The sequence below is a fragment of the Coregonus lavaretus genome (assembly GCF_964263955.1).
Source record: "Coregonus lavaretus genome assembly, chromosome: 20".
Classification (NCBI taxonomy): domain Eukaryota; kingdom Metazoa; phylum Chordata; class Actinopteri; order Salmoniformes; family Salmonidae; genus Coregonus; species Coregonus lavaretus.
The window spans coordinates 6260006-6276469 of NC_140007.1; the positions used below are offsets into that span (position 1 = coordinate 6260006).

At 40.9% G+C, this 16464-nt stretch overlaps 1 protein-coding gene across 2 annotated transcripts in view; it reads right to left on the reverse strand.

The window, feature by feature from the left end:
* Positions 1 to 5793: 5793 nt before the first annotated feature.
* Positions 5794 to 16464, reverse strand: part of LOC311147327 (solute carrier family 12 member 5-like) — a gene marked incomplete at both ends in the record, with an annotated part of 75007 nt that continues 64336 nt past the window's right edge. The window contains 16 exons of one of the 2 annotated variants that reach the window (XM_084184015.1): positions 5794 to 5885; positions 6090 to 6223; positions 6337 to 6351; positions 6624 to 6805; positions 9099 to 9221; positions 9955 to 10062; positions 10184 to 10315; positions 10457 to 10626; positions 10738 to 10933; positions 11048 to 11216; positions 11474 to 11578; positions 12066 to 12185; positions 12564 to 12662; positions 12781 to 12899; positions 13526 to 13700; positions 14697 to 14754. In XM_084184015.1, the coding sequence (XP_084040141.1) occupies positions 5794 to 5885; positions 6090 to 6223; positions 6337 to 6351; positions 6624 to 6805; positions 9099 to 9221; positions 9955 to 10062; positions 10184 to 10315; positions 10457 to 10626; positions 10738 to 10933; positions 11048 to 11216; positions 11474 to 11578; positions 12066 to 12185; positions 12564 to 12662; positions 12781 to 12899; positions 13526 to 13700; positions 14697 to 14754 (1997 nt within the window). Of the gene's footprint in view, positions 5886 to 6089; positions 6224 to 6336; positions 6352 to 6623; positions 6833 to 9098; positions 9222 to 9954; positions 10063 to 10183; positions 10316 to 10456; positions 10627 to 10737; positions 10934 to 11047; positions 11217 to 11473; positions 11579 to 12065; positions 12186 to 12563; positions 12663 to 12780; positions 12900 to 13525; positions 13701 to 14696; positions 14755 to 16464 lie in introns of both variants that reach the window. The other variant, XM_084184014.1, reaches the window with a different exon arrangement.

The following is a 16464-nucleotide window of genomic DNA, read 5'->3' on the forward strand; positions in this document are numbered from 1 at the left end:
TGCATTACAATGCTCCTATGGACCAAGTATAAATACAGTATCATAAGTGAAGATATAGAAACACTAGCTTTTGTTTTTCTTTCTTGCTCGCGTTAAGTGCTCACATTTCTCGAGATGATGACGGAATCATGAGGGTTGCACAAAAATTCTACCTTCTAAAAAAAGGAGGCTTATTCAACATTAATACAATGTGTTGAGGTTTACTTTACAGTCATGGAAACGACACACCTACATGCATATACTAGGTTCTAAAGTCTCAAGGAACCATAATAGTGAACACACAGGAGTCCATTCTCAGTAAAAGCTACAAAATCCCTCTCACGCTATGTATCGTCCTCAGTGAAAACAACAAAAAAGTTCCTTGCTTAATCAAGAATCGGTCTGTATGAAAAACAATTGCTATTTTAGAAGAATATGGGGTGGTTGTGCAGTACAGCAGTTGGAATTAGTACTTAAAATGGGAGCATGGGGTTTATTTCAAATGACACCCCATTCACCACATAGTGCACACATTTTGACCAAGTCCAAATATGCACAACATTGCAAATAAAGAGTGTCATTTGAGACACAGATATGGAGGAACGTTCTACAAAAATAATTATGTGTCTAGATTTCCTTGGACTGAGTAGCGCTTCACAAGGGATATAATTGATTTAAGTTTTATTTCCCCTGTGACTTTAATGGTTACACTACACTGGAAGCAGCTGACGTATGCAACCTAACATAATTGTTTTTGGGGGGCAAAAAATCTGTGTTTCAGTTAAATAATTTTATAATAATACATTTTCAATCTAAATCAACATGTATAAACAGGTAGGCCTACTGAGAAAATATGCACAGTAGGACCATTGTATTTATATGACCCCTGTGATTAGTTTCACACTGTTAATGAAATACTTGTGGCCAAATTCTTTATCTAAATTGTAAAATAAATAAATAAATACATTAATATTACATTGCAGAAAAAAACTGTGGTATGCACTGAGTGTACAAAACATTAAGAACACCTGCTCTTTCCATGACATAGAGTGGCCAGGTGAATCCAGGTGAAAGCTATGATCCCTTATTGATGTCACTTGTTAAGTCCACTTCAATCAGTGTAGATGAAGGGGAGGAGACAGGTTAAAGAATGATTTTAAAGACTTAAGACAATTGAGACATGGATTGTGTATGTGTGTCATTCAGAGGGTGAATGGACAAGACAAAATATTTAAGTGCCTTTGAACGGGGTATGGTAGAAGGTACCAGGCACACCGGTTTGTGTCAAGAACTGCAACGCTGCTGGGTTTATCACGCTAAACAGTTTCCCGTGTGTATCAAAAATGGTCCACCACCCAAAGGACATCCAGCCAACTTGACATAACTGTGGGAAACATTGATGTCAACATGGTCCGGGGGGGGGGGGGGGGGGTTGCAACTCAATATTAGGAAGGTATTCTTAATGTTTTGTACACTCGGTGTACATTACTTGCATGCATTGAACAAATCACAATTATTCACACTGTGCACATATGCGATAGAACTATCACAGTGAAATGCCTGTACCTGCTTTGGACTGACACAAATAGCCTCTCAGCAATATAACATGTTGAATTCTACATTAATTAAGCGGTGGTCTAATTAAATTGGCTGAGTTTATTCAAGTTATTTTACAGTGTGGTAAACAGAAGTGCATTCCTGATTAACACTTTCATATCTCATAGTTTCAATGTAGTCAGCGCAAGGCAAGGTCCAATGTAACAGGGTAAGAATACATGGATTCAAGAGCCCTTTTCATACCCTGTTGAAAAATGTAAATTATCTGACATCTTTTTTTGCTGTAGAGAAGGATTCTAATGTATATTGGGACATGATACTTGGGAAACACCTGAAGGATGGCAGCTTTACTGCAGCAATTCTGTCACTGACATCCCTCTCACTTCTAGAGATGGAGTCATCAAACGTGAATATGATACCATTCTGTAAAGGTCTCTCTGACCTCTGCCAATGGTGGAAGCCCTGGTTTTGTTGTCTTTGATAATATTAATAACTACAGTCACACTGCTGGTGGATCAGTAGATTGGTAGGTTATAGGGGAAATCGTATGTGTCTTTAGAAACCACATATCTAAGAGCCATGCTGTAGCAAAACAAACACATGATCTGCACAACATACATCTGTGTACCAACACACAGTCATTTTCCAACCAAAGATATTTAAGCTTTATAGTTAAATGGCTCTAACACTCGCTATCTCATGTACCCAATAACTCCACACACAACAATTGATGGATCTACTTGATTCAGAAGATTGCAGCAATTTAAACATCAGCCTCATGCAATAACAGTAGGCTCATTAGTGTACTCCCAAGGCTTTCATCCATGTCAAACCGTTGATATGGGGATGGAAACAGCTGAACTGCTATTCTGACATAATTTCCATGTCCAATAAATATATATGTCCAAGAAATGTCTTATGTTTTAGGTTTACAGTAGGTTTGTATTGCATATGTACCAGAGTTTCAACACTAAAATCATATTCCACAGTTCCAAATCTCCATATCTTTTCATGTTCTCTGTAGTTAAATGATGACTGAGGCCAAACATATTTAATCAATTACTAGTCTCCCTAGGCAGACAGGTTGCCTCCCACAATGTAAACAATGTTCCAGCTGTTGCCCTAGGTCTGGGATATCTGAGACTAATCAATTACCTATTTTGATCTCAAAATATTAACTTTGGACAATTTACTTTATGCATTAATTTATCCAAATAAAAACAGTTGAGTGAGAATAAAAGCGACAAAACTGTGTGCTAAGTGTCTTGTCCTCCATGACAACTAACCAACTCCTGTCTAAAAGGATACCATATGAAACTACTGTTACAAACACCATGCAAACAGGAATATAAATAAATGTTCAACCATCAACTTTGAAACAAGTCATTTCATATTCAAATGTCCAGTTACTGTATATACGATATAGTATTTTTTATTTTACTTCAATACTTATATAGACTGTATAGTTAAATATTTCCAATATTATATTATTTTGATTGTAGGTAGTATTTGTGTGACACTTAATAAGTGTGCTGACTGAGGATAACTATTTACCACTATCTAATAGACAGACCCCAGACGTTATCACCTCTCCCTCAGCTAAGAGCTGTCAACAAAACCGGAGTGTCTTACTGGGATCTATGGGACCAGTTAAAAATAGGTCTGTCCCCGCACTGATTTCAGCATACTTTAAAATCAATTTGGGAAACAACTGAATATTTAATAATATCTCAAATAAACTCCATGAAGGATTCTATATATTTTTATCTGCCCATAGACCTGTATAGTTTTGTGGCATGAATCTAAACTTGATATTGAGCATTAGATGTCAATGTTGGTCCAGTAGGCTACATTTGCTCCAACTATATAATGCTCAGTGGAGATGTTGGTTGACTAATGTCAGCCATGATTTCTTTAATCTTTTTTCACAAAGAAAACTGCATCATGTCCACATCAATAGTCAGTTAACAACTTCATGAACTATGTGATTTGTTGGAGCAAATTGTAGCTGACTGTTGAACCTCAAAGACAGTGTTGAAAACCACTGACTAGTGTCAAACATCCTTGCCTTGCCACTCAAGTAACTCACACCCTGTATACCCTTCCTACTCCCCAATCTGATATATAGATTTCTTTGCATTTTAGTTTTTGGTTCAATATTTACACATTAATCAGAATAGCAGCTTTTAAAAATGTTAGAACATCTATAATATGTCATAATATGTTAGATAAACAATATGCTTCACAAAATACAGTGCACATCACACACAAAATATCTTGTTTTTACGTAAACTATTCAATAAATTAAATTAAATAATTTTATTTTGAAACAATATCATACAAAACATTATTTTGTTATTTATTTAGATAGAATGTATATTATATATCCTATGTTTCTATCATGTGTTGAACAGTGCCATCCATTGCACAGAAACTAACTGTATGTACATATATCTATATAATATTTGCTTACAAAAATAATTAATATGATTAATGTATTATTCCAGGGTTGATTCTTTAGACATGCCCTTGTAAATATGCAGAAGGTAGGGATTCACAGTCATATTATATTTAGCAAATAAATGGCTGTGCCACATTGAAAATAAATTGTTTCTTTCCATCCTAGTACAAGGTTGTGAAGATTTGCAGTGATGATGGGTTCAAAACTATCCATTCAAAATAGTTGTAATTTCACTGCTAATTTTCAGCTAAAGCATAGTTTGTTCATTCACCACACAGTTTTGCCTTTGTACTAAAAAGAGGTTTGTATCAAAAAGTTATTTATTTTCCTATGGCACAATTTGTATATTTGTATTTGGCAAGAATTGTAGAATTCACATTTCTAGACTGGAATTAGTGTAAACCAAATGATGATAAAGAGAAACAGATGTATTTACTAAAATACTAAAATATATCAATGTTCACAAACATTATATATTTCTGAGTGTCTCTATATTAGCAATTTACATTTTCTAATGTAGACTACATTGTAATATATTCAAATTGTTGCCATTTGTTATGACTGTATCAAACACATGGAATTCTGTTTTAGATTATAACACAGTAGTTTCATGACATCCATATCTACTTTATATCAATATTTCAGGGTTTCTCTTTACAGTTGTATAACTGTATTAACAATAGTTTATGCCACCTAAAAGTCTTGTCAGCACTGGGCCCTGATCAAGAGGAGCATCAGGTACAGCAGGTACTAATATGTATTAAATGATCGGACAAATCACACTATTTACAGGAATCAACTTGGGGGTCAACACCAACTCCATCAGAATTCAGTCAGTCCGTAAACTGACTGGTATGAAGATGACCTCAACCCTGACAACAGCATCCTGGTAGCAGTTTGCCTGTCTCCTCCACACATGTCACTGTGTGCTGTGCCTATGCATGCAGTTATCCTTCCTTCCTTCCTTCAGATTGATATAGACTGGGCTGCTGCTCAGGAGTCCTCAACTGACCTTGTCCCCAAGGTGACAATCCATTGGAAGACATGTCGATGATGATTGATGAATTCTCGACCCATCCCCTTCCCTCAATGCCTTCAACACATCATATCGTACATTACATAAAAAAACAAATGCACAACAACAAAAAGATAAAAAGATATGTGTATCCTCTAAATAAATTAACAGATTAATAATACAAGTAAAAATAAAATAGACGAGCAATGAAACGATATCCATCCCTCTCTTGCAAGTAACCCACATACCTACAAAAAGAAGAAGAAAAGCAACAATATTGACAGACAGGTCAAGTAAAACACAAGGACTAACAGAACAAAAACGTCTGGTCTACCAAACAGAAATTACGTTTAGTTTGGGGAATAATTTGTCTTTGGGATATGTCCACTCCTCAGTATAAGAAGAAACTCATGTGCCATTTGACATCTAGTGATCTGATAGCCATAGAAGAACCTAAACAGGTTGATGCCACAGCTTTCTAGATGATGAAAGGAGCAGACATAATGCTGGTAGGGGTGACTGATATTCAATTAGAATTTAGCCAGTGCCTTTAGGGGGCTCAAGGGGATGATACTAACTATTTTGTGCAAAGTGAGCTGATATGTTATGAGTGTGTGTGTGTGTGTGAGTGTGTGTGTGTGTGTGTGGAGGGGTGTTGGTGGGATGTGAGGGATGTGACTGGAGTAGAAGTGTAGGGTCAATGGAAGCACGGGCCATAAACCATTAAGATGCTAGGTGAGTGGGTGGTGAGGGGGTGTTGTTTTGATTTGAGGTTGTTTTCTCAGGAATAGATGGTGATGACCTCGCGTCCACCCCCACGTACTAGGAGGACCCGGTTGAGGCCCTCAGTGAGGACCTCCAGGAACTCCATATCTGACAGAGGATTAGAGTAAAGGAATATGTAAGTTTTCACAACTGGCTTTCATAGCCTATTCATGCTAGCTATTTGCTATCCTGTTTAGCCCTTTGGTTTCACTTACATATATGACAGTATAAGCCACATATTGTTATAATATCATATAATATAATATGGTAGGCTATAATATGACACATCATGCCAAAGAAGTGATAGGATACAGTTTTCCTCTCCCATGCGGTTCTTGGGTGGTCCGGGCATGTTCAGCAGAACCAGCTTGGCATCCTTGGACTTCTTCATGATGACCTCGTTGAGCCTCAGAGCTGTGTGCATGCGCCTCACGTTGGACTGGTTCCTGATGGGACAGACAGGAGGTGAGGAAGGAATACAGTACAGGATGGATGTTGTGTCATTACTGCTATTTTTGCATGGAATTTTTTTTAAACATCATGACAATATAATACTTACAGGCTCTCCCACTCCCTGCAGCATGGTAGGAAGAGAAAGACAATGCAGAGATGACTCTTTACAATACTGAAGATACATTGAGAGGTTGTGCTGTGTGGATGACACTAAAAGCCTTTCAAACATTTGGGCCATTACTCCTGAAACTAGCTTTTCAACCGCTGCCACTCCCCGACAGCAACAACCTATAAATACATTCTCCTTATCTTCTGTTTACTTTAGAAGTAGCTGAAGTCCACATAAGCCTTTGGACACAATGTGATTGAAAGTGAAAGTGAAAGCAGACTCACGGCTTCATGTTGAAGATGTCTTTGACCCCGCCCTGCTCTGGGTGGGCTGCTGCGGCCTGGTGCTCAGCCTTGTCTGTCCAGGTCATCTGCACCTCCGACCCGGGGGTGGTAACTCCCCCTGCAGGTGTGATGGGGGACGTGGGGCTGGTGGGGGTAGCGTTCTTATTGTGGATCAGCTGCACCTGTTTAGGGCGGGAGACAGCCACAGACTAAGAGAAGGACAACGTGACAGGGTGAAGGAAAGAAAGAGACACCTGTCAGTTGGGGTGACACATCAAAAACACCAGACCACCACTGGGCAGTGAGTTGAAAGCACAATTGGGGCACTTTAGCAAAGCATCTACGTAACATACTGCTCTGTCATATCCCTTCATTATGCAGCAGAGGAAAAGGTCCCCTTAAAATGCTACACGCCTGAGGACAATGTCAAAGCGAGATAACTGGCATTTTGACAGAGGACAGAGGATTAGGTCATGCAGTAGGCCTAGAGATGAGAAAGGGGATAGAGCGTAGACCAAAGGAAAATACAGTGGATGCGAGAGATGGTGAGAAATAAGAAGAACGTTTAAACAGTAGAATGAAGGACTGATAGAGTAGTCATCTGCAGCTCAGTTGGTAGAGCATGGCGCTTGCAACACCAGGATAGCAGGTTTGATTCCCAGGACGACCCATGCACGCATGACTGTAAGTCGCTTTGGATAAAAGCGTCTGCTAAATGGCATATATTATTAAATTATATTATTATATTACAAGGGGTTATCAGAAAGCAGTGGAGGCTCTCTCAGAGGAGGAAGGGGAGGGCCATCCTCCTCAGTGAAAAACGGTAAAACGTTATATATATATATTTTTTTAGATAAAACTATACTAAATATATTCACGTCACCAAATAATTGATTAAAACACACTGTTTTGCAATGAAGGTCTACAGTAGCCTCAACAGCACTCTGTAGGGTAGCACCATGGTGTAGCCGGAGGACAGCTAGCTTCCGTCCTCCTCTGGGTACATTGGTTCTCACCCCCTTCCATAGACTTACACAGTAATTATGTCAACTTCCGGAGGATGTCCTCCAACCCATCAGAGCTCTTGCAGCATGATCTGACATGTTGTCCACCCAATCAAAGGATCAGAGAATGAATCTATTACTGAAAGCATAAGCTACAGCTAGCTAGCACTGCAGTGCATAAAATGTGGTGAGTACTTATAATAAATAATAATATGCCATTTAGCAGACGCTTTTATCCAAAGCGACTTACAGTCGTGCGTGCATACATTTTTGTGTATGGGTGGTCCCGGGGATCGAACCCACTACCTTGGCGTTACAAGCGCCGTGCTCTACCAGCTGAGCTACAGAGGACCACAAGCTTACCTTGACTCAAAGAGAGAGAATGACAATAGTTGAACAGTTTTGAACAAATTAATTTATTCCTAAATGAAAGAGATGCAAGAGAGAGAGAGATATATATAGAGAGAAATTTGGTCTTTTATTTTTTTCACTTTCAGTTTCACTTACTTAGCTAGCAAATGCAGCTAGCTAGTTTAGCCTACTCAAACACCCTGCTCAAAGAGAGGGATGCCAGCTGGCTAGCTGGCTATGACTATCCAACACAACACTGGAACTCTTCCAAGTCAAGGTAAGCTTTTGGTTTTACTAATTTATTGCCACCAGGGCCCGCTGGTGTAACTGCAAGACTTCTTACTGACTGTACACTGTAACGTTACTACATGATTTTAGTGGGTTTAGTAATGTGTTAGTTCTATTAGCTATGTTGACTATGATGTTACTTAAGCAAATATGGTGACAACGATCTAGGCTGTGTGTAGCAGTTCTGATATGGTTTGGCTTGTAAAGTTTTTTTTGCCTGGTCACATACAGCTGATGTGTTGTGCAGTGAAGTCCACAAGCGAAAGGAAAAGGTGAGAGGTGGAAAGTGCATAGATGCGAAAAGGAACACAACGTGGCTGCTATGAAAGTGAAACGTGTTTACTCGTGATCAGGGGTGTATTCATTTCGCCGATTCTGTTGATAAACTTTTCTTAAACGGAAGCAACGGAACGAAACAGGGATAAACATACCTGAATTTGTCCAATAGAAACTCTCGTTTGCAACTGTTGGACTAATGATTACACCCTAGATCAGCTAGATGCAGGCAAGAGTGTGCAAGGCGGTATTAAATGTATCACTGTCTGTCACCTATAATTTTTCTCTCCACCTGTGTGCACCTACGTTGCAAACTTTAATTCATAGGCTAGGTTGTAGCAACCTCATGATGGGTATAGGGAAAATTTGAGTATCATGTAGTAGCCTAAACCTATTGCTGTTACATTGAACTGGGTGAATGGAATATGAATGATAGTCATCCAATATGCTGCAATAGAAATAAGGCCATGCTCATGGACAAACAATAATTCTTCCCTCAACTTAAACGGCACCGACCGCCACTTTCAAAGAGTTAGGTAAGAGGACACTGCTGTACCTCCTCCTCCGGTTTCTCTTCCACGCTGACTCCAGCCGGCTCCTCACTGCTCTGCTGAGACCGCAGGTTAGACGGGTTCTTACGACGGATAGAACCACGGGATGAATCAGTGATGCTCTGGATCTGTGGTAGTCAAAGCAACAAGGGATTTGCACTTTTAACAGAGAACACGAGTTCAAACATGAGAGTTTGAGTCGAGATATGTAAGTGACTGTTACAACACTTCAGAAAATCACATAAAAGCAATGTGTCAACACTTGAAATATTATAATTTGCTCAACGCAAAGCAGATTTGATGCATATGTTGATAAATCTATAGCATGTGTTTTTAATTAGATTTTAGAAATGCATGACATTATAGAATGTAGACTTCTTTGTGGGAATGTGGGGAAGTTATTGTAAGATCACACAGGTTGTTCTGTAAATCCTCACGCGTTATCTTAGGTTCCCTGAGATGTTATTGTTGCTCAGTCTGCTTTCTTGATTAATGAGACAGATCAAACTGGGCAAGTGCAGACACAGAGATTACATTTTCAAAATAGCTCAGTAATTATAATCATTCACTTGCTGCCTTGCCCTGTTGCTGACATTTCAAATTGAGTGAGTGATGATGGCTGGCTCAATACAAATAACAATTTGTTTGAAGGTAGAGAATAGCAAAACAAACTTCAGGGCATTGTTCAATTCAAACGAAGTGGTAATGGCAGGTGTTAGATAAACTACATAGGAGCTTTCTTTTGGACACTATGGCTTTTTTTGCTGTTCGCTAACAACTACACTGATATTATAAAATCATACTCAATTACCTATGTATGAGTTATACTGTACATATTACGTGGAATGTGTCAGGGCTTACCTCTCTCTCCATCTCGTTTTTGGTGAGGTGCATCTGTTTGAGGATCTGTGAGCGTTGCTCCATCACTAAAGTCTTCTCATATGTATAGGCTGAGATGTCACTGTCATGCTAAAAAGGGAAATGGGTGTTAAAACATACATCAATGCACAGTATTCGACTGAACTGGTATTGCTCTCACCAATAAATCACCTTATGGAGCATATAATAGTTTTACATTTTTGTCTCTCACCATTTCCACCACCTCGACCTCGGCATCGATACGCAGGTGATACAGGAAGGTGATCAGGTCTTTCTTCATCTGGATGCTGTTGTCGTCCATCTGGGCCACTGTGAAGATGCGCATCTTACACTTCCTCCACACCTGTCAACACAAGGAAGTTCATTGCAATGAAATTACGTTGAACCAACGTGGAACAGACGTTGAATTGATGTCTGTGCCCAGTGGGATGTGCTTTCTCTCCAAATCCCCAAATGGGATCCAAACAGGGCCGTTGGTTCCCACCTTGTGCTGGCGCAGAAGGAAAGGCAGCAGCATCAGCATGCCTCCATCATGGACGATCCACCACACATCAATGTGGCCTTCAGTGAAGCGCTCCCCGTTGGACGGGTAGGCAGCGATGTTCTTAGGGACCAGCAGGGCCATGCTGGCTGCAGTCGTCTCCCTAACCACCTCTACAAATAGATTGAACAGGAGTTATCATGTAATGATGATAACACACAAACCCATCCAAAGCATACTTAGCCTATGGAAAAACCTCTCCTCTAACCACTTCTTTAACTCACCAATGAAGTTCCTGAAGCGCAGGTTGTCCTCAGCCTGTTTCCAGGTGCGTGGCCAGCTGACCAGCACAGTGTTGTGCTTCAAGCCTCCCAGCCCACCGACCTGGATCAGGTGGGAGGTTCCATCCCTCAGGTTGGAGGAGATCACCACCTGGGAGAAACCCTTCACCTTCTCTGTCTCCATCAGCTTCCTCAGAGACTGGAGCACACAGTGGGAGAGGTGCAGGGGCAGAGACCAGCGTGTTATAAATGATTCATCAATGATTCATCAGTGTGTGTGTGTGTCTGTGTGTGTGTCTAAGACAGTACTGACCTGGTCTGTCTTCTGGGCCTCTGCATGGTTGTTGAGGAATGTGCCCACCACTGAGGTACCCACGATGGTCAGGCCTTTTCCTGCTTTCAGCTGATTGGTCAGGGACAGCAGACGGGGCTGCTCCACATTCTGTTCTGCATCCACACTCACCAGCACCATGATCTGAGGCCTAACCAGCAGCAATATCAACATTCAGTCACAGTCAGACTTACAGAGAAAGTAACTAAAGCTGGAAACCGCCATAAGACATGGCCCGTTGATGTAATGTCTGTTTTTGAACATACTTGAATATGAGTGAGTTACCTACAAACAAATACATTTCCCTTGAGTTCAGTATGATACAGGTGATGAATAAAGCTTGTGCAATAATATAAGTGTATTTTATAGATGTGAGTAGATGGCATTTAGCCTCTGTGAATCACTGACCTCCAGTTCTTGGTGTGAGGCGGTCCCTCCTCCAGCCTCATGAGGGCGAAGCGAGCAGCGCTGAGCGAGATGCCACGTATACCATCTCCCCACTCCTTCTCCGCCCTGTCACACACCACCGAGCAGAGTTAGATTCAATCAACCATTAATTAACTGAAATGTTCACTGATACTTAGTGTGTGGGTTTAATAGCCTGTGAGTGTGAGTTACTAATGAATATAAGAACATCCGAACAGTGTTTAACCATTGTATTTGAAAATCTCCAGTTTTATTTATATTTCATTTAAATGTATTTTTGGATGGCGCATGTGTGAGAATAACAACAGTGCTGGTACATCAATGTAACTCCCTGTTTTTCTCAAAGCAGCCACATTAATGAGTGTCACTAAGTTAATACAACTTGATAACCAGAATCAGGATAAATTGCAAAGAAAACGGAGAAAGACAGCTTTTCTCGCTAGACTCAGGCAAGTCTGTTACGGGTCTTGGCTCTAGGAAAAACCCAATTTGAAGGGATATATTATTTATTAGTTGCAACTTTTCTCTGCTTTGTAGTCCAAGGTTATTCTCCAAGGACTGGAAGCTCACTCACCCAGCGAACTCAATGTATTTGTAGATGCAGGTAGCGATCACCATGGCAACAATGGCGTAGTACCAGGAACAGATGAACATGAGTGACAGACACAAGCTCATGCCCAGGAAGGAGAGAGCCCTGTGGGGCAGAGGGACAGGAAGTCACATCCTCAGTCTGTTGCTTGATGCTGCTAGAGTCACACCACTTACTGATCATAATAATGGCCAGAGATTGGAGACAGGAAATCTTGTCTCTCTGTCTGCTGTTGTTGTGGTTTTGCCAATAGAGGATTAATATAGGCTAAGACAGGCTCCAGATCCCCACAGTGTCTCTGGCAGACTAATCAGGTAAATAACAGCTTCCTAACAGAAACCTACCTGGCCTGGCCAGATATCCCGTGCCAGACATAAATGCTATAGTAGACTGTTTCACACCTGAGAATATTAGCACTATTTGGTGATGATCCCATGGCTAAGATCTAGAGCTATGTCTGCTATGTTGAGTTGTTCAACTCACCAGTGGTAGAACTTGAAGCGAGGCCTCCAGTTGGGGGTTCTCAGCAGAGTCTGCAGGGCACAGGCCAGGTTGACAAACATGTAGCACATCAAGAAGAACCTACACAGACAAAAAGAAGAACTCAGTCAGAACAGCTGTACTTGCTACCAAGACATAACCATCTCCATAGTGTGTTTAAGGTGAAGCACAGTTAATATTAGACGTGTGGTTGTCTTACATGGAGAGGATGGGGGCAACAGCGTCCAGAGAAGCGATGATTATGCCAATCTCACAGATACTGGCTGTGAGAAGCAGGGCCCAGGTAGGCTCTCCATTGGCCTTGCCATGCCCAAACACCTACAGACAACACACAACAGTGAGATACAATGAACTATTAACATACACTCACACACACACACACACACACACACACACACACACACACACACCTGCACATACGCTTGAAAGCATGCACGCACACACACACGCACACCTGAACCTAAATCACAGCATATTGTAGTAAAAAGTTGAGTGGACTGTAGGAGTTTCAGCGCCTCTTTTTCTCTCATTCAGGTCACACTGGTCCCTGCTGCAGGGTGATTAATCACTATCTACCCACACGCTGCAGACAGTGGGTTTGGCAGGGGGGGGTAAAGACAGCTCCCATCCCAGCAAGTCAACCTGAGCCTGGACTATAGTAGGGCCATGCATAAGTAATCACTGCTAGCTCCTACACACTTGAGAGGTATTTGAATAGAGTGGACCTACATTGCTCTGAACAAACATATAAATTCTCTCTGTGGTATTAAACAGTAGTAGCTGTGGTTCTGGTAATAGTATACAGTATATTTACTATACAGATCATTACCAATGTTGTGTGTGCATGTTCGCTGATTCACCACTCCAAGAAATAGATGTGCTAGTGTGTGTGTGCAAGTGTGTTTTAATTGCCTTGATATGAATGTGTGTGTGTATGTACTCACTTTAAGGAAAGGGATGACGCTATCGCGAGAAATGGCCTGCAGGAGGCGTGGCGCTCCAGTCAAACTCTGAAGCCCCGCCCCACAGGTGGAGAAGAAGGATCCAATCACGATGACCCATGGTGATGGCCAAGCCAACGTACCAATCACAAGGTTACCGTTCACCCCCTCACCAAACCTGAGGTCAGAGTGACAGATTTCTAAGCTGCATTTTTCAATGAATGTTTTTGCTATAACAACTGGCCTCGTCCATTGCATAATAAATTCAGTGTACACAACTGTTTGTTGGATTCTTAGTCTTTTGAAAGTTATTTGTTATTCTATGTTTTGTATCTGATTACATAGACAATTAGTGGGAGTATTGATCTTGTGATGGGCATGACTCACGAGGCAGCGATGCTAGTTACAGTCGCTAGTGAAAGTCTACAGACCCCTTGCACAGTCTTCACATTTTGCTGCCTTAAAATTACATTTAAAAATGGATTAAATTATATATTTTTTCATACCGATCTGTACAACCTACTCCACATTGTCAAAATGAAATAAAAATCAATTTTTGCATAATAATAAAAACGTTATGTATTGATTGCGTATGTCTTCATGCCCCAGAGTTAATATGGAGCAAAGCCCAGGTAATAAGTCACCTAACCCTGGGATAGAGTTTTATTTTTCAGCAAGACAATTATACACATTTTAATGCCAAAGTCACACCAGAATGGCTTTCCAAGAGGTGGTGAGGTTTCCTGAATGGTCCAGTCTCAGTCCTCACTTCTACTTGAAAATCAGAGACAAGGTTTGAATATTGCTGTCCATCAATGATTCCCAACCAAATTTACTGAGCTTGAGCAATTTTAACAAAAACAATGGATACATATTGCGCTAAAAGTTGTGCAAAGTTGGTAGAATCTTGTTCAAAATTATTCACATCTGTAATGGCTGCCAAAGCTGCTTCCATCAAGTATTAACTCTAGGGTGTGAAAACATATGCAATCTAGACATTTATTATTGAACAATTATTTCACTTTGAAAATGTGGCGTAGGTTGTGTAGATCTGTAAAACAAATCTAATGTAATCCCTTTTTAGTTTTAATTTAAGGCAGCAAAATGTGAAGACTGCAAGAGGTTGTAGACTTTCACTAGGCAGTGGATGTATATAGGAATATTAATGACTCACTTGTCCCTCAGGACCACCCCTTCAATACAGGCCCCAAACAGGACCACGGCAGACATGTCTGAGAGAAGCAGTGAAGGAATACACACGCAGACTGTCTCCCAAACAAAGTTAGCTAAGCATTTACAAAAGCTCAAAGAAACCTAAACCTAAATAAAGGATCAAATGCTTCATATTGTTTATTCAAACATCAAACAAAGTATAGTTAATATTCCAGTGTATTATCGTCAGTAGTCCCTGAGAAAGCCTTATTCTAAAATTGATTAAATAAAAATGTTTCCTCATTAATCTACACACAATACCCCATAATGACAAAGTGGAAACTTGTTTTTATAAATGTTTGCAAATGTATTACAAATAAAAAACAGAAATACCTTATTTACATAAGTACTCAGACTCTTTGCTAAGAGACTTGAAATTGAGCTCAGGTACATCCCGTTTCCATTGATCATCCTTGAGATGTTTCTACAACTTGATTGTTGTCCACCTGTGGTGAATTCAATTGATTGGACATGATTTGGAAAGGCACACACCTGTCTATATAAGGTCCCACAGTTGACAGTGTATGTCAGAGCAAAAACCAAGCCATGAGGTCGAAGGAATTGTACGTTGAGCTCAGAGACAGGATTGTGTCGAGGCACAGATCTGGGGAAGGGTACCAAAAAATGTCAGCAACATTGAAGGTCGCCAAGAACACATTGGCCTTCATCATTCTTAAATGGAAGAAGTTTGGAACCAGCAAGACTCTTCCTAGAGCTGGCTGCCCAGCCAAACTGAGCAATTGGGGGAGAAGGGCCTTGGTCAGGGAGGTTACCAAGAACGCGATGGTCACTCTGACAGACCTCCAGAGTCCGTCTGTGGAGATAGGAGAACCTTCAAGAAGGACAACCATCTCTGCAGCACTCCACCAATCAGGCCTTTATGGTAGAGTGGCCAGACAGAAGCCACTACTCAGTAAAAGGCACATGACAGCCCGCTTGGAGTTTGCCAAAAGCCACCTAAAGGACTCTCAGACCATGAGAAACAAGATTCTCTGGTCTGATGAAACCAAGATTGAACTCTTTGGCCTGAATGCCAAGCGTCACATCTGGAGGAAACCTGGCACCATCTCTACGGTAAAGCATGGTGGTGGCAGCATCATGCTGTGGGGATGTTTTTCAGCAGCAGGGACTGGGAGACTAGGCAGGATCAAGGGAAAGACGAACGGAGCAAAGTACAGAGAGATCCTTGATGAAAACCTGCTCCAGAGCGCTCAGGACCTCAGACTAGGGCGAAGATTCACCTTCCAATAGGACAACGACCCTAAGCACACAGCCAAGACAACACAGGAGTGGCTTTTCTGAATGTGCTTGAGTGGCCCAGCCAGAGCCCGGACTTGAACCCGATCTAACATCTCTGGAGAGACCTGAAAATAGTTGAGCAGCGACGAGCCCCATCCAACCTGACAGAGCTTGAGAGGCTCTGCAGAGAAGAATGGAAGAAACTCCCCAAATACAGGTGTGCCAAGCTTGTAGCATCATTCAGAAGCAGGCTAGAGGCTACAATCACTGCCAAAGGTGCTTTAACAAAGTACTGAGTAAAGGGTCTGAATACTTATGTAAATGTATTTTTACGTTTTTTATTTGTAATAAACTTGCAAAATTGTCTAAAAACCTGTTTTTCCTTTGTCATTATGGGGTATTGTGTGTAGATTGATGAGAAAACCCCCAGATTTAATCCATTTTATACTAAGCCTGTAACGTAACAAAATGTGGAAAAAGTCAAGGTGTCT